The 25,121-nt window shown below is 25.7% G+C and overlaps 1 protein-coding gene across 1 annotated transcript in view; it reads left to right on the top strand.

The window, feature by feature from the left end:
• Nucleotides 1-1,587: 1,587 nt before the first annotated feature.
• Nucleotides 1,588-25,121, top strand: part of LOC100205666 (mitofusin-2) — a 46,871-nt gene continuing 23,337 nt past the window's right edge. The window contains exons 1-9 of the mRNA XM_065800494.1: nucleotides 1,588-1,964; nucleotides 9,761-10,003; nucleotides 11,183-11,304; nucleotides 11,851-11,959; nucleotides 12,154-12,264; nucleotides 12,335-12,442; nucleotides 12,585-12,663; nucleotides 16,085-16,146; nucleotides 16,804-16,925. Coding sequence (XP_065656566.1) covers nucleotides 1,728-1,964; nucleotides 9,761-10,003; nucleotides 11,183-11,304; nucleotides 11,851-11,959; nucleotides 12,154-12,264; nucleotides 12,335-12,442; nucleotides 12,585-12,663; nucleotides 16,085-16,146; nucleotides 16,804-16,925 — 1,193 coding nt within the window. The 5' untranslated portion in view covers nucleotides 1,588-1,727. The remainder of the gene's footprint in view (nucleotides 1,965-9,760; nucleotides 10,004-11,182; nucleotides 11,305-11,850; nucleotides 11,960-12,153; nucleotides 12,265-12,334; nucleotides 12,443-12,584; nucleotides 12,664-16,084; nucleotides 16,147-16,803; nucleotides 16,926-25,121) is intronic.

Genomic DNA, 25,121 nt, shown 5'->3' with positions numbered 1-25,121 from the left:
TTTACAAGCCAATAGTTCAATTTATTTTCTCATTATGATTAATGCTGTCAATAGCTCTATTTATTGATTATTACTATCTATTGAGATGCAATAAATATTTATATTAATTTTTGGATTGAAATATAAAGTACCTTCTATTTTATTATTATTATTATTATTATTATTATTATTATTATTATTATTATTATTATTATTATTATTATTATTATTATTATTATTATTATTATTATCATCATTGTTATTATTATTGTTAAAATCTTTTAAAATTTTATTGTTTAAAAAATAACACATTTAAAATAAATGTTTCCTATGCTCTTTTCCACAAATTTTAAAGCTAAATAATTTTCAAGATGAATTGCTTGTTAAAAAATGAGATTACAGTGTGTTGCATCCTTGAAAATTTACACTATATTGAACTAAATACAGAAAATGGCAAAACAACTTTTATTTAAAAAGGAAATATTACTTTCTTAATGTGTCAAGGTTATAATTAATCTCAAATTTCAAATCAAACAACTATGGTAGTGGCAGTTTCTATTGCATCTATTTACATACGAAGAAAATTAACAGAAAAATTTTTATATATTTGTTTTGACTACTTTTTTAATTTTTTTTTTCTGCATCTCTGACTTCAAAACTTAATAACAAGTAGTACTACACAAATTTAAGAATACATGCTTTTCAGAGTTTACTTGTAGTTGGAATGGTTGCTTACAAATTAAATTGTGGTTTCTGTTTCTCTGGGTGTTTAAAGACAAGATGGTGCAACAAAAGATATAGCATAACTGATTGTGATTATTGTCTTTTAAAAAACTTGTTGTTTTTTTAAATAATTCCAGAATGCCTTCTGTCTATTTTCTGTTGAAATTTGTTTAAATTTCTTTGAAAGTTAATTGCACTGCTTTTTTACCTTTAAAGTTTCTACACTTTGACTTTTCTTGAACATAATTTTATAATGATTATATTTTTTTCTTAATTTGAAAATTATTAACTGTAATACTATCAATTAGAATGTTACACACTGTTGAAATTTTTTATTTTGGGTGTAAACATATTATTCTTATCATTTTGCTTCAGGACCTTTAGCTAAATGTTGAACTTGATCATCTTGTTAACATTTTACTCTAAATGAAATTTATTACGAATTACTCTAAAAAATTTTGTTTCTGAGATTGCTCAATTTGTTATTTTTTGTATAAATTGCAAATTGTTGATTCTTTTATTCTAAATGACTTTAATTAACTTTTGAACTTCTTTTGCAAAAATAATTTAAAGTTTAATTAATTAATAAAATTTTAAAATGTAATTATAGAATAATTTTAATATATAAATTTTGTTGTTTCTTGATCTAAAATTTTTTTCATACAATAAATAATAATGAAAATGTTTAGTGATAAAAAGAAATAAATTAAATAAGTTTTGAATAAATTTATTTACAGTATTACTTTAATCAGTTAATGTATTGTTTTTATCAGTTTTCATATAAAAAATTTTTTTTTTCTTTTCCCAGAAATATTTCTCGTTTTAAATTTCTCACTTTATATATTTTTTATAAAATTTTCTCTAATTACAAAAATCTTTTTATTTTAGTAAAATGTCACCTGGACATCCTACAAATAATATTTACAAATTTTTAATTAATTTAAATTACTGAAGTTGAAACTAATTTTTTAATGGATAGAATTTGATGAAATTTTATTTGGTAGAAGAGTTTTTAATTTTATAAAATGCCACCAGGAAAAACTTTCAAAAAAACAAATTCAATCCAGTCTGACAAAAGCATGTTGAATAGTGTAGTTGATGGGCCTATAAACTCACCATTACAACGTTTTGTTCGTGCAAAAAGAAGAGTAAATAAAATTTTTGATGACATATTTACATATTTGAAGGAGTCTAGAGCGTTTCTTTTAGATTGCGATATACTCAATCAAACTGATAATGGAGTTCAAAAAAGTATTCAACAGGTAGGATTTATGATTTAGTGTCGATATGTATAATAAGTGTATAATATCATATTTATGCATAGGTGACGGAGCCGTTTTTTGGTGGTAGATTTCACAATTTTTTGCAAAGCATCTTTATTTGATCTTTAATATATTATTAATACATCTTTAATATATTGTTAAAATGCGATAGTGGTGTAGTGGTAAAGCGCTCGCTTTATAAGAGAGAGGTTCCGAGTTCGATCCCCACCACATCCCTGGTAGTACAGCGCTCAATTTGTTTCTCCGCGCAGCGTCCTTGTTTGTCAAGGTTCGTGTTTCGGAGTTATAGAGTTGAGAGAGGGTTATAACCACTATTAAGTAGCCTCCTCATCTGTAGTGGCCTTCTCGGCCTTGAGGAGGTGAATAACAAAAAAAAAAAATTGATGTTAGCATAAATAAATTGGAGGTGAATAACAAAAAAAAAAAAAAAATTAATATTAGCATAAATGAGTTATTTAAAGTGTGTGTTTTCACTAGGAATAAAATTATATTTTCATATTTGATGAATGTAAAATTATAAAAAAGATTGTTTATATTTTTTCAACTTTATACATTATATTTATTGTATACTTTATACGTTATATTTATTGTTATTTATTTTTATTTGTGCCACGTTTTATGTTATTAAACTTTAAATGAATGGGAATTGTGACTTAAACAACTTTAAAAAAAAGTTTTCTTGTAATTAAACTTTAAATGAGTGATAATTGAAAGATAAAATAGCTTTCAGGCAAAGTTTTTTTGAAGTTATTCTTTAAAATAAAAGTGTATTATTATATTTAAATTAATTTTAATAATATAACAATGGAATGTTTACTATTACAGAGCTTATAACAAAAAAAACTTTATTTGTGTATTAAAATTTTATTATATTTTTTAAAGAAGGCATTTTCAACAAACATTTTAATGAAATTAAATAAAAAAAGTTTATTATCTAATTAAAAGAGTTTGATAAATAAACGTTTAACATAAGAAATTTTTTAAATTTAATTTTGTAAAATTGTTTGCAAATTAATAGCAGTTATGACTTCAAAACTTTCATTCAATCTTTATAAAAAGCTTTATAATTAATAACTTAAATTTAAGTAATAAGTTAAAAAATGAACAAATTTAAATAGTCGCCTAGCCGGCGACTATTTAAATTTGTTCATTTTTTAATTTATTGCATCAAAACATTATTTCCAGTAGCCCTTTCGAAAGATTCAGGTGGCATATGCCATCGGGCGACTGCGAGTGTACACTAATGATATATATATATATATATATATATATATATATACTATATATATATATATATATATATATATATATACATATATATATATATATATATATATATATATATATAAATATCAGACTTCTCCATTTAGCCAGCGCTAAAAAATAAAAAAAGAAAAAAGAAAAAAAAAAGAGAATTTTATGATGTCATATATATATATATATAGGTATTGTGGTTTAATCTCCTCCGGCTAGTTGCCATACAGAGACCACCATACCAAGGCACGCATAGACATGTTCAGCCCCCCAAGAAGGAGCGTCATAACCGCTTTACGGCCGAGAGTAAAGTGAGTTTTGGAAGATCGAAGTTATCTTAGAGCAAAAGAGGGAAGTAATAATGTTAGAAAGATAGCATAGAGAAAGCGGACAGGATTGCACGTGATGTTAGATAGTGCAAATATAATTCAGCTATTTCATAGAGAACAGGAATTATTTTGATGTCATATATATATATATATATATATATATATATATATATATATATATATATATATATATATATATATATATATATATATATATATATATATATTAATATACACCTATAGTATCACTTATGGGGACAGATTTTACAAAAAGTGAACACTTACGGGGACATTAGCATTATCAGGGACATTTTAGTGTACCCGATAATTTTTTGTACCTGTAAGAATTGTTTTTTTTTGTAAAAAAAATGTCCCCGTAAGCAACTTTTATAGAGAACAAAAAGTACATACATCAACTATCAAATAGCTTGACTCGCAAGGGAGTGCTGCTACATCGACTGAGGGTTTGGTTTGGGTCAGCATCAAGGTCACGCCTAGGGTTAAGGTTACAGCAAGGTTTAAATATGGTTATATTATTGTAATTAATTATTTTTGTAAATAGATGAAAATAAAAATGAACTATAATATATAATAAACAAATAAAAATAACCAAAATAAATATGAAAAACATATTTTTAAAATAAAAAAATAAATTTAGATATGTATAGATACAAATAAAAATATTATAAAAGATAAAAAAATAATTATATTTATGAAAAAAATAGTATAGATAAAGTAAAAAAAAATACGTAAGGGAACAAAAAAAAACATATATATATATATATTTCATGTAAATATATATATGTATATATATATATATATATTTACATGAGATATATATATATATATATATTTCATGTAAATATATATATTTATATATATGCAACCTTTAAATACTTTTAATGTGTGTATATATATATATATATATATATATATATATATATATATATATATATATATATATATATATATATATATATATATATATATATATATATATATATATATATATATATATATATACACATTAAAAGTATTTAAAAATACTTTTAAGCAAAAATCATTTTATCATACCATAGCATGGTTTTAAAGTTGTAAGGGTTTTATAAACATCTTTTGACACTTATTTACAGTCTTGTTGAGTAGCATTAAAAATTATATTGTACATCCATAATTGAAAATAGCTCTAATTTATAAGCTCTAATTTGGGAGAAAAATCTAAACCAAGAACCAGATTACCACTACAATTTTAAAACAAGAAAATCCACCACATCATCCTAATCTAGTAAATTTCAAAAACAATCTACTTAAAATGATGCAAAATATTTTTTTTACTAATACCTACAACCAGTTTCAAAAACAACTAAATAATGACATTTGTAAAATTAAATCATCAGAAAAAATATTTATTTTGGGGATAATTCAAATAATATTTATGAGCTTGAAAAATCTTTATACAATAAACGTTTTAATGAAAACCTAACCAGAACTTACAAATTAAAATCTGATAATTCACAATATAATAACCTTAATAATGCGGCGAAAGTTATTGCTAAAGACTTAGGTATTGGCAACAGAATGGAGTGTCTTGCAATAAATACCACGTTTATAACAATAAAAGATCACAAAGATGATTTTGCCAACAATACTAAATGTCGAATAATTGATCCATCTAAACCAGAGCTTGGAAAGGGTAGTAAAATTTTACGTGAAAATATCAACAATAAAGTGAGAAAAACCACCTTTGTAAACCAACTGTATAATATGGCACGATAAATTGGTCCCACAATATTAAAGACAAACACAACTGTTCTTTCATCCAGTTTGATATTGAAGAGTTCTAAAGATCTCTAAAGAAATACTTCAAAATTCACTTCTTCACGCCAAACAATTTTACAGAAATTTCAGAAAACACATTAGATATTATTAATCACTCAGGAAAATCATTACTGTTTACTGACCACAGTAGTGTCTGGGTCAAAAAACTTGGTGATCCTAATTTTGACATCACTATGGGAAGTTTCGATGGGGCTGAAGTATGTGAGTTAGTTGGGCTCTTTATTCTATTTACTATAAGTCAAGACTATAGGTTGCAAACCGTTGGATTATATAGAGATGATGGTCTTTGCTGTTTTTATAAATGTTTACTAATAGACCACAATCGGAGAGAATTAGGAAAAACATTGTTCATCTTTTATAGGAGAAATTTAAATCTTACAATAAAAACCAGCTTAAAATTGTAAACTTTCTTTATTTTACCTTCAACCTGTTAGAAAATACTTTCCAGCCATACAGAAAACCAGGTGACCATTCATTATACATTAACGTAAATTTTACCCACCCCCTAGTATTATTAAATCTATACCAACTGTGATATCTAACCCTATTAGTAATATTTCATCGAGCAAAGAAGTTTTGGATAGAGCACCATCATTTTTCAACAATGAGTTAGAAGCAAGTGGGTATAATGAAAAGATTACATTCCAAAAAAATCTTGTCTTATCAAAACCAAAATCAACATCACAAAACATTATTTGGTTTAATCTTGTGTTTTTGCAAAATGTAAAAATCAACATCGCAAAAAATTTTCTAAATCTAATTGAGAAGCATTTTCCAAAAACACATAAGTTTCACAAAATTTTTAATAAGAATAATTTAATAGTCAGTTATAGCTTTGTTCCAAACATCACAAATATTATTAATTCACACAATAAAAAAGTATTATCTAATATTTCCAACAATTGTTCCATCATTTTAAACTGCAAGCAACCTTCATAAAGTCCTTTGCAAGGTATGTGTCTAGTTATTTTATAAATAAAAAAAAGTGTGTCTAGTTATTTTATAAATAAAAAAGTTAATTTTTTTAATAATTATTTTATGCTACGCGTAGTTTGAAAAGTTTAACATATTTGAAACAATTCTCCTTAGTAAGATAAACAAATGAAAACTACAGGGGAAAAAGGCACATGTCACACACATTTCTACTATTGAGATAAATGAAATTTTGTCTTTAAAATTCGCTATGTTTGTTCTTACTGTATTTTTTGGGACACTAAGTGTAGCATTACATTGGTCTTTTTTGGGTTAGATTTTACTATTTTGCTAACTTTCAGGCTTATGTTTATATAGTAGGGGACATAACTCAAATAATTGGAAAATGTGACGTGCCCTTTTTCCCCTGCGGTCTTTTAATGAAATAATTAAATCATTGAGTAACTGTAGAAATTAAATTAACTAAATAGAAATCAACTAAAAAGGTTAAAAATACTTTATGAAGAGGAAGCAGAACTGCTTCATAATACCGCTGATGATGTTTAGTGAGTGAGTTTTTTAATTTTAATTAGTATTTAAAACAGAATAAAGTAACTTTAAGTATAACGAGTTTGTAAGAATGGCAACTTATATACAAATATATACATATACTGATATGTATATGTATATATTTGTATATAAGACTTTATTAATCTTTGGGCACCCCTATCTATCCCCTATTACTCTTTGAAATATTTTGCTTAGGAAACTTTTACACCACAATAATAGATAAAATAAATAATGTTTCTAATCCTGAGCCAATTTACTAATAGTCTTAACAATAAAACAAAATAACTTATATCCAATAGTAACCTGTCTGCATTGTATCTATCAGCAAGTGCCTTGTGATAAATTAATTGTTTCATACTAATTAGCTTCATAATAATTAACAAAGCTGTTAATTATACAAGGTTTTGTACATCAAGTTTGTTAATATGGACTTAAGCAACTGTAAAACTTCACTATGGAAGTTCAAAATTAAATTTATCAATAATTTTTAATAGGTTTGTTGAATCCTTCTTCATTAAAATTGAAACAAAATACTTGTTCAATGTACTCACTACTATAGCTTCATCTGTTGTAGTTTATTTTACTACTTTTTGTTTACTTTGAGTTTCATAAGTCTAATATAATTAAACTAATTTTTGAGTTCTATAAGTCCATTGTAATGCTTTTAATGGTTCCTTTGTTGATTTTTTTTTGTCAATGTATGCATATGTCGATACAGGATTGATTTTAAAATTTAATGCTAATTTTTATTCAAAATCTCAAATACTTTCGCACAGGTGAAACAAAGTATTTGAGAATACTTTGTTTCACTATGCTGTAACCAACACATTACTAAATTTTGTATTGCGGCACATAAACCACAAGTTGCATTTTCTTTTTTTACAAATGTGTTTAATTCAATGTGCATCCAAAGAAGATCTTTTATTGTTGCTACTCATATTCAATCTACAAATAAATATATCGCATCTATAATTATAAATTGATAATCAGATGTTGTATAAACCATTTGTTTAAAATTAAAAATTTATCAACCCAAATAACTTTGTTATTTAATCATTTAATTTTATTAATAATAAATAATTTTTAAATTTTTAAATCATTTAATTGTAATCTTTTTTGTTATATAATTGTTGATATTTCTTGTTATATGGTGGTTTATTGTATAGTAGTACTTTTTGTTGCTTCTTTATCATTCCTATTGTCAGAATATGAGTAGTTGACTTGAGTACATGTTGACTGTGTTCGATTGTCCTTAAAGGTGGAAGCTTGTTGTGTTTATAATATATATTCTTTAAAAGTCCGATTCTAATCTATAAAATTAAGCCGTGATACATGTATATAAATATGACACGCATGCCTAGTAAAACAAAACAAATATAATTGTTTTGTTTTACTAGGTTTTACTTTTTGTTCCTCATAATTGAATGATTTTTTCCCTTTTATTTTTCGTTCAGGATTTGATTCTTGTATCATTTGATTTTGTGTTAATCTCATTTGGTATATTTTCTGCTTCTGGAAATGCATAGGGGAAAGTATTTTGTACAATGGGGGCATGCACGGGGGAAAATATTTTGTACAATCTTTTAAGATTAATATGGTTTTGATGGAGAATATGTTTATTGTGGCTTAATTTGAATTTGTACAATCCAGGTTCATATGATCTAGGGGTTTCCCATTTATTATTTTACCTATAAGACTTGATTTTGTTATTTCGTCTTGCCACATTTACACATTTGCCACATTTTGACCCTGATTGAAAAAGTATGGTACTTAAGTACAAATATTTTTATCATGGTATTTTTTTTTGAATCAACTCTTTTTTTAACTTTTTTTATCTCACTTAATGTTAACAACCTCATTTCATTTTTCATTTCATTTTATTTCATAAGCCACATTTTGTTGAAGTATTATGAAAATTAAAATACCTTAGACATATGACAGTTTTTTACCACAATTTTAACTGATTTCTAAGTAGCTTTGGTTAAGCTATTTGACTGTGGGTAGTGTAAACTGCTTGTTATGTGCTTAAATTGCCACTGTTGAGAAAATTGATGAAATAATTTTGGAATATATTGTGTATTTTTATCTAAAACTAATTCCTTTGGAATACCATTTTTAGAAAATAATTCTTTGCATGCTTATATTACATTTACTGAATTGATACTCGAAATCAGAAAAGTCTCAATCCACAAACTATAACAATCAACAATAATTAAAATCTTTATTATCCCACTGAAACAAATCAGTTTCAACCTTTTGCCATGATTATGTTGGAATGTTACAAGCTAACCGAGGTTATTTTGTGTCAACCACCACGCCTGCTCGGGAATTTCACCACTTGTGCACTCATTTACTCCTGCTGAGGCAGATATATATATATATATATATATATATATATATATATATATATATATATATATATATATATATATACATATATATATATATATATATATACATATATATATATATATATATATATACATATATATATATATATATATATATTTATATACACAATATATACACACACATATATATATATATACATATATATATATATATATATTTTTAATTCACCTCCCCAAGGCTGAGAAGGCCACTACAGACGAGGAGGCTACTGAATTGTAGTTATAACCCTCTCTCAACTCTATAACTCTGAAACATGAACCTTGACAAACAAGGCTGCTGCGCAGAGAAACAAGTTGAGCGCAGTACTACCAGGGACGTGGTGGGGATCGAACACAGAACCTTTTGCTTACTAAGTGAGTGTTCTACCACCACACCACTACCACATTATATATATAATTTTGTTAATAATTTAAAGTTTTTTTAGTTAAAATCTTTTATTTGTAAACTTTTTAATATCAGGTTGATGGGTATTTGAGTCAAGTAGTATGCATCAATGAAGTTCTTTTGCGTGATCACATGAAGGTAGCATTCTTTGGGCGCACGAGTAATGGAAAAAGTACTGTTGTCAATGCTATGCTTTCAGATAAAATTTTGCCAGCTGGTATTGGGCATACCACAAATTGTTTTGTTAGTGTTATTGGAGCTGATGGAAGTGATGCTTATATGGAAGACTCAATTACTAAAGATCGCAAAAGTGTTGCAGTAAGTTATAATTTATTCATAAGTTATTTATTTATTATTTTTTTTCAATTTGTAATAATCAGAAATAGCATATAAACCTTTTTAACTTGTAAGATACTGTAAGATAGCAATTAATGTAAGATACTGTTAACAATTAATGTAAGATACTGATAGCAGTTAATGTAAGATATTGTTAATTACTTTATCTTGTAAGATACTGTAAGATACTGTAAGGTAGCATTGTTAATATTAAACTCTTTAAAATTCTTTTGATTTCAAAGAAATATAAAATTATATTAAAAAAAAACTTTGTTTTTTAATTTTACATATTTTTCTAAACAAAAAAATAACTTTATGATTTTTTTATTGTATACTTGCATTACACAAATAGTATTTTAAAATAAAATAAAACAAAACAAAACAAATAACTTGATCAAATTTCTTGCATTGGTTATGATAGAGAATAATTGGTTTAGATATAATAGGTTTATAATTTTGTTGTTTTTTAAGAACTATGAATTAACTACTAATTTTTATAGTATTATAAAAGTTAGATAAGTGTTTTTTACTAATTTATATATATATATATATATATATATATATATATATATATATATATAGATAGATAGATATATATATATATATATGTTTTTAACAATATAAGCAATGTTTTTATTTTTATTTTTTTTAATAAAATGTTTTTATTTTTACTTTTTTTACTGTATAGCAAAAATTTGCGAGTGGGATATAGCAGCACTCGCAACGGAGTGCTTCTATATACACTGACAAATAGCCTGACTCGCAACTGAGTGCTGCTACATCTACTATCTTTTAGCCTGACTCACAAGGGAGTGCTGCTACATCGACTGAGGGTTTGGTTGGGGCAGGAAGTCTATCAATTAATAAAAAAAAAATTCTAGTCTTGCATTTTAATTTTAATTTTTTGTCAACAAAATACGGAAAAACTTTCTGACAACCAGTTAAGAGTTATATATATATATATATATATATATATATATATATATATATATATATATATATATATATATATATATATACAGATACATATAATGAATTAAATGCATGTACACAACTTTTGAAACACCCTTTCATAAATATATGCACTTAACAATTAAAATGTACCATTAAGTTGTATTATTAATGTTACTTTTTAATTTAATTTTAGTTATTTTAATTTAGTCTCTGCAACAACTGGCGCATGCTCTTCACAACAACAAATTAGATATTAGTAGTTTGTTAAATGTTTATTGGCCAAAATCAGAATGTCCTTTACTGAAAGATGATGTAGTGTTTGTAGACAGGTATATATATATATATACATATATATATATATATATATATATATATATATATATATATATATATATATATATATATATATATATATATATATATATATAACACCCTTGGAATTAGGGTTGGCATTTAGCAATGCCAACCTAATAAGGTTGGCAATTTTTTGCCTACCTTATTTCTATGTTTTATGGCAATCCCTTTGAGTCAAATTTTTTTTACCGACCTCTAACAGTTTGAGGTCGGCAATAAATTTCCGACCTTATTTTTCCTAATTCCGAGGGTTGTATATATATATATATATATATATATATATATATATATATATATATATATATATATATATATATATATATATATATATATATATATGTATATGAATATATGCATGTATGTATGTATGTATGTATGTATGTATGTATGTATGTATGTATGTATGTATCTTAATCTAATGGTTTTTAAAGCTTAAACAATATTTATTTATATTAATGTAGAAAATAAAATAAGGTGCATATTAACATAATTTTGTCTTTTTTTCTTGGTCTATCATTTAGTCCAGGGATTGATGTTACGCCAGATCTAGATTGTTGGATTGATAAACATTGTTTAGATGCAGATGTTTTTGTTCTGGTAGTCAACTCTGAGTCAACTCTCAACCAGACAGTAAGTTTAATATTTGGATTTTTAAATATTAATTTTACTATTAAAAGTTCATATTTTCATATTTTTTACTAAATTAGCGCTAATTCTAGTTTACAATTTAATAAAAAGGGATAATCTTTTTTAAACTTTTTAAATTTAATAATTTGATTTATTTTTCGTTTAGGAATTTAATGATTTAATGCTGTTATTTTTAGGAAAAATCTTTTTTTCACAAAGTAAATACTCGATTGTCAAAACCAAATATTTTCATTTTGAATAATAGGTGGGATGCATCTGCTGATGGAGAACCAGAAATGATCAAACTTGTAAATTATTTTATTATTGTTATTTATTTACTTTGCTACAAAGATTTTAAAAGTGTTTAAAATTTACTAGGTTCGCCAGCAGCACTTGGACCGAACAACAGAGTTTTTAGTTGATGAGCTGAAATGTGTTTCCAGAGTTGAAGCAGCAGATCGTATTTTTTTTGTATCAGCTCTTGAGGTTTGAAATAACTTTTGTAAAAAATGAATTAAATCTTTAAAGTTGTATTCATTAGGATTGTTTTTAAATTTTCTTTAGATACTTACTTTTTTTATATTGCCTTGAGAGAACTTTTTTTTATTGTCTTTAGACTTTTTTTTAGATGCTTCGATATAGAATTAGTCATAAAAATGCGAGATATACAGATAGTCCTTTGGTTGAAGAAGATAATGCTGACACAGGTATAAAAATATAAATTAGTTAAATGTGTCTGCCATTTATTTTTTATATTATATGGCTTTATTTTTTCATGCAACAAAATAAAAAAATGACAATAATTTAAAATGTATATTGTAATATAAAAAATAAGCTATGACATTATTATTTGTAAAAATAAAAACATTAATGAGCATAAATGAAATATAAAAATAAAAAATATAAAGTACTAAATCCTCACAATAATATTTTTTTTACTCAGTTCCAAATCCTGACAACATAATTGCTATTTCTGTTACATTTGTTACAGCAGAATTTTGTTTTTTCAATGTTTTTTTGTTAGTATTCTATTTATTTTTTAAAACCAGTTATAATGTTTTCTATTTATGGTTTGCATACAACATAAGTTTTACATTTTCAAATACTTCAAATTGTCTAAACCTTAAAAATCTTTTTATTTTTTTAGTTTTTTTTTAGTTTAACATCCATGGTTTTTTATTTTCTGAATTAAATATCGTATTTTTTCATACTATTTTCTGATTTAAATTGATTTTAATGACATTATTAGTTGAAACTATTTCTAACAGGATACTCTTCTTTGTGCTAATTTGATTTCCAGATCAGAACAGTATTTTGTTAGCTATAAATTGATTGCCATCTTTTTTTAGAAATAGAGCCATTGACTCTATTACCATTGGTAACAGTCAATGTTTAGTTTAGCTATCTTAAACACCTTTTAGGTTTATTGAGTGAATCCTTTCAACTTTTAAACTAAAATCTTTTACTTACATCAACTTGAAAAGAATAAAAATGATGAAATCATTTTTTAATTTATGCAAAGGATACATGATTTTGAAATAACAATTATCATTTTTATCTTTAACAATTATTTATTATATAACCTCTGTAAGGTGTTTTCTGGAGCTATTACGATATTTTGATAACATGAAGCTAAAAATGATAAAAACAATCAAATTATCTTCACACAGGATGCTTGATTTTAAAAGTAACAATAATCAATTATTTTTTTACCATTCATTGATTTATTATTTGAAATATTTTTTAATGAGCCCTGCTAAAAGTTCAGAATTATTATTGGCCGTAGCAGCAGGATTGAAGGTTCAAATCCCGGCTCTGTCTACTCAGCATAAAAGTAGTACCTTGGTACAAAAGAAATTTGTCATGATTAGTTCTGCTAGTACGATGTCTACCTCTTTACTAGTAAATAAATAACCTAGTTTAGTAAATAAAAATTATTGTTGTGTTTATCGTTTTGCTATCTAATAGTTTATATTTCCATCTTATGGTGTAACTTTCCCTCATATGGTGTAAATTTCCCATCTTATCTTGTAAATTATTTCCTATCATCCCATAATGTAATTTAAAATTATACTTAATTAATCATATATAACAAATTGTATAGTTACCAAATAGTTAAAACAAATAAGCAAGTAATCAAATACTTAACAAATTTTAAATAGTAATTATTTAGAAAGCCAATTGTATTAACTAAGTTCACATTAATTTCCAAGTTTGTAACAATTTTTCTTAACATAACGGTTTTCATAGCACTGCAACAATTTGTTATAGCATTAAGACTCTTCCTTTCTATGCTTTTTAATATGACGAATTGCTTTATAATTTAAAAAATAAGTACAGTATTATCTTCTCAAAGAGCAAATGTCAAGTGTTTTTTTTCAATGCGAAAGTGTCGGGCAATATCTTTTCAGTATTGAATTGATGATTAATTTATTGCATAGCAGTCTTACACCACTCTTTAAAGTACAATGATTGAAAGTCAAAGATGGCTAATACTATTTGGTTTATCAGTAGGAAAATATTCATATCAGAATATGTAATTGTAGAATTCTGAACTGACTTTGTTTTTATCCACCCTTAATATGTATTTCTTTTATATTTCTAATATGTATTTCTATTATATTATATTTATATATATATATATATATATATATATAAATATATATATATATATATATATATATATATATATATATATAAATATATATATATATATATATATATATATATATATATATATATATATATATATATATATATATATATATATGTATATATATATATATGTATATATATATATATGTATATATATATATTTATATATATATATATATAAATATATGTATATATATATATATATATATATATATATATATATATATATATTTATTAATATATTTATTTATATAAATATTACTTTGTTTTAAATAAGTTCAAAATATTTACAAATTTACTTTTGAATCTTGTTTAGTGGGTGGTTTCGAGTGGGCTACAAATAGCAGCATATTTCAACTTTGATCATGAATAAAGCTTCATGTTTTTACACAGAAAAACATAAAATATGACAGCTTACTGTTTAAAATGAATAAGCAATAAACAAGTTTTTTTAAGAATCTCTGGCCACCAAAACTAATTTTTTTTTTCCAAGAAATTGGAAAGTAATGTTTACTATGCTTTACAAATTTTTTTATACTTTCATGAAACATTTTTAAACCATTTGATTTAAAAATATTTCAACTGTTTTAGCTAATTAACATTTTAGCTTATTAAGTAAACTTACATCATTCATATAAAAAATCATTCATGCAACTAAATCATTTATATAAGAAAACATTAAGTTCCGAGTGTAACACAATGTTTAGACAATCTTCTTTTTGTCTTATTTTTATACTTATATTTTTATATTTGTTGATACAAACAATAAATGATATAAATATAAACAATAAGTATGGTATAAATATAAACAATAAATAAGATATACACTGTACAAACAATAAGTATGATATACATTATATTAAAAAACAAAACACACTGTACAATAAGTATTCACCATAATCAAATTATGATTCTGATGATGAACAGAGATTTGTCATTTGAATCTATTTATCATTTTGGTGAATAAATTTTAATAAAGAACTTCTGCAAATTGAAAAAAGTTCTTTACAGGAAATGAATTGATTAAATGAGAGCCAAAATTGTAATCAAAGATTTTTTCAAGTTATATACCGTAATTTTCCAAGTTGATAGTTTATACAACCATTATGGTAGTTCCTACAGCAAATGTTGTGGCTTTTATAGCCGCTGATGGCTTCAGCTGATTAAGCGGCATAAAGTATACTTAAGCATATAATTAATTGATTATCATATAAATTTTGGTTATGTAAACTTTGAGTATTATTAGTTTTCTTATCCACTTGAAAATTGTTTTCATTTTTTTTTAATGTTTAAAAAAAAACTTTTGAGGTGAAAAAAAATGTTTTTAAACATGTTGAAAAGTTGGTGCCTAACTTTATTAAAAAGTATGTTTTTTTTTTAAAAACATTAGTTTTTTAATTTGATTTTCTTTTTTTTAAAAGAGTTGATTTATAAAAAATATAGAGTGAAGTGTTTATTTTTTTTATATTTTAGACTTTAAATTAGGAAAAATAGCAAGAAGACAAGAGTTTGAAGATTTTGAAACAAAATTTAAGGTTTTAAACATAAATTAATATATATATATATATATACATATATATATATATATATATATATATATATATATATATATATATATATATATATATATATATATATATATATATATATATATATATATAATTATATTAATAATTATATTATTTTTGTTTTATTTATAATTAAATTGCTTATTTTTTAATATTTATTTGTTTTTAAATATTTTTGAATTTAAGTTTTTTTTTTATTTTGTCTACTTGGGAAATTATTTGTGCTAAAAAAAGTTTTCAACTTTTCAAGAAAAAAAACTTGCTGCATTACTATTGGTTAGAATATTGTTCTACCATTGCAGACCAAAGTTTATAAAAACTGTCAATTGTATTCTAATTATATTTTATTTATAAAAATGTATTCATAGCTCTTCCTAATGTATTCTCTACTCTAGCATTACAATATGTTTAAATTTAGATAATATAATCATAAAATTTATAACCTACAAATAATAGTTTCTCTTATTTTTCAATATAAAAAAAATTCAATAAAAAGAAAATAGTAAAATAAAATTAAAAATATAATTAAAAAGCAGCTAATAACAACCTATAGCATATTTAAATATTTTTTGCAGTGTTGTGGCTGAGTTCAATATAAATTCTAAACTAATTTTAAATTTTAAGGAATGCATTTCGAAATCTGCAATTATCACAAAGTTTTATAGTCACGCAACAACAGGAATCATGATTTCAAAAGAAATGATTAATCATTTAGAACAGGTTCTTGCCAAAGCATCATCTCAAAGGTATGCTAAAAAAATTTTATTTTTTATTTTTAATTATTTTGTAGAAATTTATTTAAGACATTTAACTTGTTTGCAAAAGATAAAAAGAAAATACCACTTTTTGGTTCTTTTTGAAACAAAAATAAAATTGCTGACAGTGGTACATGAAGTTTTTGATAATCTTAAATTCTTGGAAAGTTTTTGAGATTATTAGTTTTTGAGATATTTTCAACTGCTTTATTAAAGTCCTCGTAGACCAACACTCTTCTTTATTTGCAGTATCTTCTGGGGTACCTCAAGGTTCTATCCTTGGTCCTATTTTGTTTCTTATCTACATTAATGATCTTCCCAACAATCTTACATCTAAAGTAGCTCTTTTTGCTGATGACTCAACTTAATTGTCCTGTCTGACAAAAAGTCTTCTCTTTTCGATCGCTTAGAACAGGCAGCCAATCTTGAATCTGATCTCACTTCTGTAACAGATTGGGGCTCACAGTGGCTTGTTTTAACTCCAACAAAACTCTTAGTTATTTACTGCAAACAACTATCACAGTACTGTCAATATTCCTATATTAATGAATGGCAACCCGCTTACTGAGTCCTTTTCTTTACATATTCTTGGATTATTGTGTACTACTGACCTTTCATGGAGAATATGTATTTAACTGATTGCTAAATTAGCATGCGGTAGTGGTGTAGTGGTAAAGCGCTTGCTTCATAAGCGAGAGGTTCCGAGTTCGATCCCCACCACGTCCCTGGTAGTACCGCGCTCAACTTGTTTCTCCGCGCAGCGGCCTTGTTCGTCAAGGTTCGTGTTTCGGAGTTATAGAGTTGAGAGAGGGTTATAACCACTATTAAGTAACCTCCTTGTCTGTAGTGGCCTTCTCGGCCTTGAGGAGGTGAATAACAAAAAAAAAAAAAAAAAAAAAAAAAAAAAAAAAAAAAAAACTGTTAAGGTTGCTTCTTTTATATGTGCTCGCCATTCTCTCTCTGCTGATTCCATTTTCTACCTCTGCAAATCACTTATTTGTCCCTGTATGGAATACTGTTGTAATATTTGGGCTGGTTCTTCTCATGATGCTCTTTCTTTTCTAGACAAGGTCCAAAACCGCATTGTAAACGTAGTTGGACCCAGTCTATCTGCTAAGCTTAAGCCTCTCTCCCATCATTGTAAAGTTACATCTCTTTTTCTTTTTTACAAGTAGTATCATGGTCACTGCTCAAACGAGCTATCATCTCTAGTTCCATCAACTAAAACGAACATGTTTAAGTATATTACTACCTGGGATGTAGTTGTGGGTTTTGAACTCAAAAAAAACAAAAAAAAAAACAGTCAACACAACTCTGCTACATAATTTTTATAATATTATTTTTTAGATTTAAAAGAAAATTAAAAAAAATTAATCCTAAAATGTTAATTTACTAAATCATAGCGATATTTGTCAATCAAGCATAATTCAAGTAACTTTAAAATATTTAAACAATTGATTAAGCATACTATCAAAAGTATGTCATCACACAGTGCCAGCTAGAATGAGAACAAGCAAACTTACAAGCAAACTATACCAAGAGTAAAAAAAAAAAAAGAACAACAAACAGAACACTTGGCCTGCTTTTCGTTTTGTCATCCATCAATGACTTCAATGACAATGACATCAATGACTGTGTTAAACCCATTGATGCAACAGAGTCAGCCAAAGAATTGTTATCTACTTTTATCAATCGACAGTTGACAAAGCTAAAACTAAAGCAAAAGCAAAAATTGGTAAAAACATTCGAAGTCTTCCACAATACATACCACTATGTGTCCACAAATGTAAATTCACTTGAAAGCAAACTTGTTGGTCGAATTTGTAATGCAGCCATAGACAACATTGGAACTCATATAATTGCAGTTGCTGAAACAAAGTTTGGCCTTGTTAATGTAGCATTATTAAGTGGATATCAGCTGTATTAACAAGATCAAAGCAGCTTTTTAATAATAAGTTAATTGTAAAAAAAGGTAATTGTTTATATACTTATGAAAGACTGTATCAATGTTTCTAAAGTTAGTTTCTAATGTTGCACCATTGTTCACACCAGTATTTACGTTAATTCCATCAGTGCCAATGTGATATTTTGTTTTCATCGAAAAATTTATAATTCATTCTTGGTTTTTGTTGATATTGCACTTGATGGAGAAACATGACCAAGAAAAATGTAATGAGTATTTTCTATGAATGTGATATATTCCTTGGTGATTATGTTACAAAAAAACCTTTAACTAAACATAACAAAACGCAAAAAACTAAATACAAATATTATTTAAAGCTACAAATCAACGTACCATTACTGCAGCAGCAGCTATTACAGAAATTGCTGTTGCAGTTTTGTAGTTGTAGTTGATGTTGTTGATCTTGCTACATTAAATAAGTTATTTAAAAAAGTAAAAATATCTTACTAATAATAATATACTAAACTACTAATCTATTTACCAAGTGTTGCAGTAGGTGCTACTGCTACTAATGCTATATGTACTCAATAAAGATAAAAAAATGTATTAATTTATTATTTAACTAGTTAGCTAAATTATATCAAATTACTTAATCTAGTAATCTTTTACTAAATCCATTTAACTATTAAACTATATAAAAACTATATAAATTAACTATATTTTTATGCAGGCTTACTCTTCTAATTGTGATAAGCAATTTACTAAAGAGAAAGAAAGTTTTTTTTTTTATCAACTCTCAATAAAGATTTTAAATAACATTACATTGCAATATCAAACATCAAAATCTATTATTTCAGTATTAAATTAATAAATTATAAAACTAAATCTTACAAATAATGTTATATATATATATATATATATATATATATATATATATATATATATATATATATATATATATATATATATATATATATATATATATATGTATATATATAATATATATATATATATATATATATATATATATATATATATATATATATATATATATATATGTATATATATATATATATAATATTAGGGGTATTCAAAAAGAGTGAATTTTCAAATCTAAAAAACAATACCCCCTAACTTTGGGGCAAATGTATAAAAAATGAGCCTCGCAAAGTTTGAGTGCTGCCCGATCATTTCCCCCCCCCCCCCTCAAGTTAAAAATTTAGGGGAAAATTGACCGAAAAGTGGTAATTTTCGGGCGCCTTGAGGGAGGGGTAATTTTTTTTTTTTCAAATTTTTCTTTCTGCTATATGTATATAGGCCTATATTTTTGTTTAAAAATATATGGTTTTTTTCCTACTTCTCAAAAATCTATGTTTGGTGGTATTGAAAATCATGAAAATCAGAATTTTGTAGTTAAAGTTAGATTTATATATATATATATATATATATATATATATATATATATATATATATATATATATATATATATATATATATATATATATATGTATTTATTTATAAGCCTTGTGTGTATTAAAATATACACACAAGGCCTCTCTAACTATTCCCAAGACATACCAGAGGGAGCAACCAACTTCATTTTGCCAGAAAGAATGAACAGTTGTTGGTTGTGACCTCAGCAATGTTGTTTATCTATATTGAAAAAAAACACTATTTATCTATATTGAAAAATCAAAATGAGCAAGAATAAATAAAATTATAAATTTATATTCAAGTTTTATAACAGAAAAAAAATTTACAAATCTAATATTAATCAAGTTTAACTCTTTATCTTTTTTCGCCTCACACCAAGTCCATCATTAAGCTTAATCTTTGAAATTGTACCGGATTTTTGTTCTTGTGATCTGAATACAGATCGAACTTTGTCCACAGTTAGCAATCTGTTGTGCTTTTCAGTTTCATCAGAATATCTATGAATATACTGCCCCATCATACCTATTGACCGTTTTGAATGGTCATTTACAAAAATCAAAGTTTCAGCATATTTTTGAAAACTTTTGAAGCATGACTGAGTATGCCAATAGTTTGGTGGAAGTGAGAGCCAGTCTTGAACTCGTTGCTTATCAAACCCAATCATGTCAAAAATCAGGTAAGAAAAGACATCAACCAAGGCAGACAAGGATGGTGGTTTTTTCCCAATTTTTGTATTCATTTTATAAATTTCCTTGATATCTTGCTTTACTTTATTCTCAGGCTTATAATAGTCAGAGCTAGGCATATCAAATGACAGAATTGCTGATGCAATTTTTGCCTTCTCCTCTGATGCTAACTCATCATCTAGCAAAGCTAAAGGTATCATTGTTGAATCCAAATACCAACAATGTTTATTGTTGGTATTTGGATTTAACAATGATACCTTTAGTATCATTTAACAATGATACCTTTTAAAGTTGTTTTAACACACCAAACTATTGGCATACTTAGTCATGCTTCAAAAGTTTTCAAAAATATGCTGAAACTTTGATTTTTGTAAATGACCATTCAAAACGGTCAATAGGTATGATGGGGCAGTATATTCATAGATATTCTGATGAAACTGAAAAGCACAACAGATTGCTAACTGTGGACAAAGTTCGATCTGTATTCAGATCACAAGAACAAAAATCCGGTACAATTTCAAAGATTAAGTTTAATGATGGACTTGGTGTGATGCGAAAAAAGATAAAGAGTTAAACTTGATTATTATTAGATTTGTAAATTTTTTTTCTGTTATAAAACTTGAATATAAATTTATAATTTTATTTATTCTTGCTCATTTTGATTTTTCAATATAGATAAATAGTGTTTTTTTTCAATCTAATACAGCATCGACAGCTATTGGGTTTGTACATACCTTCTTGTACAGATGCATTTGATGTATGGCTGTAATGTCAAGAAAAGAAGCTTTGATGACATCCTCAGATTGTAGATACCATTTTGCATAAAAGCAAACAATAAATTCTGTAATAAGCTTAATTTCAATTTTCAGTTTATCATTTTCATGAACAAACGTAAGTTGATTGGATAAAAGCCGAAGCTTTAGATAATAAATTGCTTTTCCTAAAAATCTTGCATGATGAATAGCACCAGTTTTTCTTACTTTATATGTTATAGGGGATAAGTACGTGACAACTAATTCTGCAAGCTCACTTCTATCATCTCTTATAACACCTGGTTTACTAACGCATGCTTTGCAAAATGTTAATGACTTCATAGCTGCCTTTTCTGAAAAACTGCTTTTAACCTTATTCCAATCAAACCGTAACATAGAACTGAATTATAGTTAAAATTAGGTTCTTCAAAAATATTTTTAAGCTTTTTGAAAAGAGGATTATCAGGTCCACTAGTTTCTTCATTGGTCACTAATTTCCAAAAGTGAAGCATTCTTAATTCAGTCACATGATGTCTACATGCATTTTGGAGGAGATACTTATCCAGTTCTTGAGATATTCTGGAAACTGATCCTTTATTCGTCCCATTGTTGGATGATGTTGTATCAAGCATATTCCTCTAGTTTTTGACGTAAGTTAATACTCCTTAATTAAGTTCATTGCACCTAAGAACTGATCTTCACCAGTGGATGACGCTAGTGGAGGTACTCCAAGTAGGTAAGTCTGTCCATTAATGTTAACTAAAACAGCCATTCTATCCCTCTTTAACATTTTTCCTTTGTTTAGCTCAAACAAGGTCTTCCCATCAAAATGAATTATACATGGATATGGAGATGCGTCTATGGCTGCTTTAACATCTTCTTTTGAAATTTTTGCCATGTTTTTATTTTCTTTTTTCATTTTTCTATATGCGGTAGACTGACTGCTTTTAACTTCTTTAAGATCAACACCCGATTGATATAGAATTGCATTTGTTACCTTCTGTAAAACATTTGGTGGTATATCACAGGCTGTAGCAGTAAGTGAAACATTACCAGCAAAAACATCTTTTGGAATTTTTGCAATTACTGTGTCTGGGTTTTTAGAGACTTCTATATGATACCAATCGCCTGGCTCGAAATCAGATTCAATTGAAGAATCATCGCTTAGAATTGTGTCTATAAGTTCAACGTTGGGTACATCATCTCTCAAAATCTTAGGCTGTAAACGATTTTTCTTCCTGATGCTTTCTTTTGCCTAATTAACAGAAAAAATGTAGTTTTAGTTTTTGATTTTAAAATTAGTGGAAAAAAGAATTAACAGAGCTTGAGAAAGAGCTAAAGTAATTAATTAAAAGTATTGAATACCATTTTTCTATATTTAATATCCTCTGAACCAATAACAAACTTTCTTTCATTTTCCTGATCTTCAAGAAATTTTAGATCTTCAATCTTGTCTTTTAGTGATCTTTTTTTATCTTTACTGATTGTGTTTTTGAGATTATAATTACCAGCCCAAAAAAGTTTTTTTATTTCAATCTCAAACTCTTTTTGTTTAGCCAAATCACCACTATTTCCCCTTTTTGCATTTTTTTTTAAGTTGGAATAGGACTTAAGCAATTTAAAAAGTTTTTTAACTAAACTTAAATCAGTTAACACATCAAATCCAGCTTTAATCCAGGGTCTCTTGATTTTAGACAAAATACATTCACAACAACTCTCCGAACATCTAGAAAAATTTTTTTCAAGGGGACAAGCAATAATACTTGATATTGATACAGATCAACATTGTTGGTTATATATTAAATGTTGAAGTATATCCAAGCCTGTTGGAAGTTGTATATCTAAATAGAAAAATTTATATTTTATAAATAAAATAAATTTTTTAGCAACTAATGACTCATTATAATTCCAATATTAATAAAAATGTTTATACCTGATATAGCTGGTTTTGCCTCTTTTATAATAAAAAGTTCCTTTTTCATTGACCTAAGTTGTGCTTCACTCATTTTTAATGTTTATTGTATGTACTAATCTGTATTTATTAAAAAAATTCAAAGTTTTAAACTATCAGAATTTACACGAAAATATATGTATATAACATTAGGCATAACAGAAAATATATTTTAAAAAATACCAATTTTCATGATTTTCAATATCACCAAACATAGATTTTTGAGAAGTAAGGAAAAAACCATATATTTTTAAACAAAAATATAGGCCTATATATATATATAGCAGAAAAAAAATTTTGAAAAAAAAAAAAAATTGCCCCTCCCTCAAGACGCCCGAAAACGACCACTTTTCGGTCAATTTCCCCCTAAATTATTAGCTTGAGGGGGGGTCAAAAGAGAACGGACAGCGCTCAAACTTTGTGAGGCTCATTTTTTATATATTTGCCCCAAATTTAGGGGGTATGGTTTTTTAGATTTGAAAATTCACTTTTTTTGAATACCCCTAATATATATATATATATATATACATATATAAGGGTGTCCCAGCTGCCGCTTATATTCTAAAAAAGATCTGTTCATATTCTTCAAACTTTCTATTGGTTCTTTTGAAAATATATTGAAATACATTTGAAAAACTTTTTTTTTAATAATATAAGGGACCTGGAAAGTGTTAAAGGGTCTTGTGCTCCCCCTAAATCAAATAAGAATATTAAGTTTTAAGAATATGAACAGATCTTTTTTAGAATATAAGGGGCGCTGGGACACCCTAATATATAAAGTACTGGGCAAAATTATAGCAAAATTGTAAAAATAAAATAATTGAATGATAAAAATTAAATGGAGGGTTGAATGAAAAGTTATAATTATTTTTTTTATCTGAAGAAAAACATTTTACTTTTTACAAAAATGAATGAAAATTGAAAATAAATTTAAAATTAACATGTTTTAAAGTTCACTTAGGAATAATACTAATTTTAGATAAAAAAACATTAGAATTTGATTTAATATGGAGAAATGTTGGATCCTTTAGCTCTAAAAAATTGAGGAATATGATCTGGAAAAATGTTGGATCCTTTAGCTCTAAAAAATTGAGGAATATGATCTGGAATTTACCAATTTAATTCAAAGATCAATTGAAGTCTTGTCCCAAATGTCTTAATTTGTGTTGCTTATGTTGTAATTTTCAAGTTTTTGGTCAATAATTGACCAAAGATTTTTGATTGGATTTGCATCTGGTGAACTGGTTGAACATTCAAGGAGCCAAATATTCTTTGTTGCAAACCATTCAAGAGTTTGTTTTGCTTTGTGACACAGTGCATTGTCTTGCATAAAAAACAATCTTCAGCTTCAGAATTAAAAGTTGTGTCCATATAGTCAGGTATTTCAGCAATAACTTCTAAATAACAAGAAGCATTCAAACAATCTTTGTAAAACTTTATTAAACCTATTTCATTTGCAGA

Source organism: Hydra vulgaris, chromosome 06, assembly GCF_038396675.1.
Source record: "Hydra vulgaris chromosome 06, alternate assembly HydraT2T_AEP".
Classification (NCBI taxonomy): Eukaryota; Metazoa; Cnidaria; class Hydrozoa; order Anthoathecata; family Hydridae; genus Hydra; species Hydra vulgaris.
This window is presented reverse-complemented; position numbering and strand designations above follow the sequence as displayed.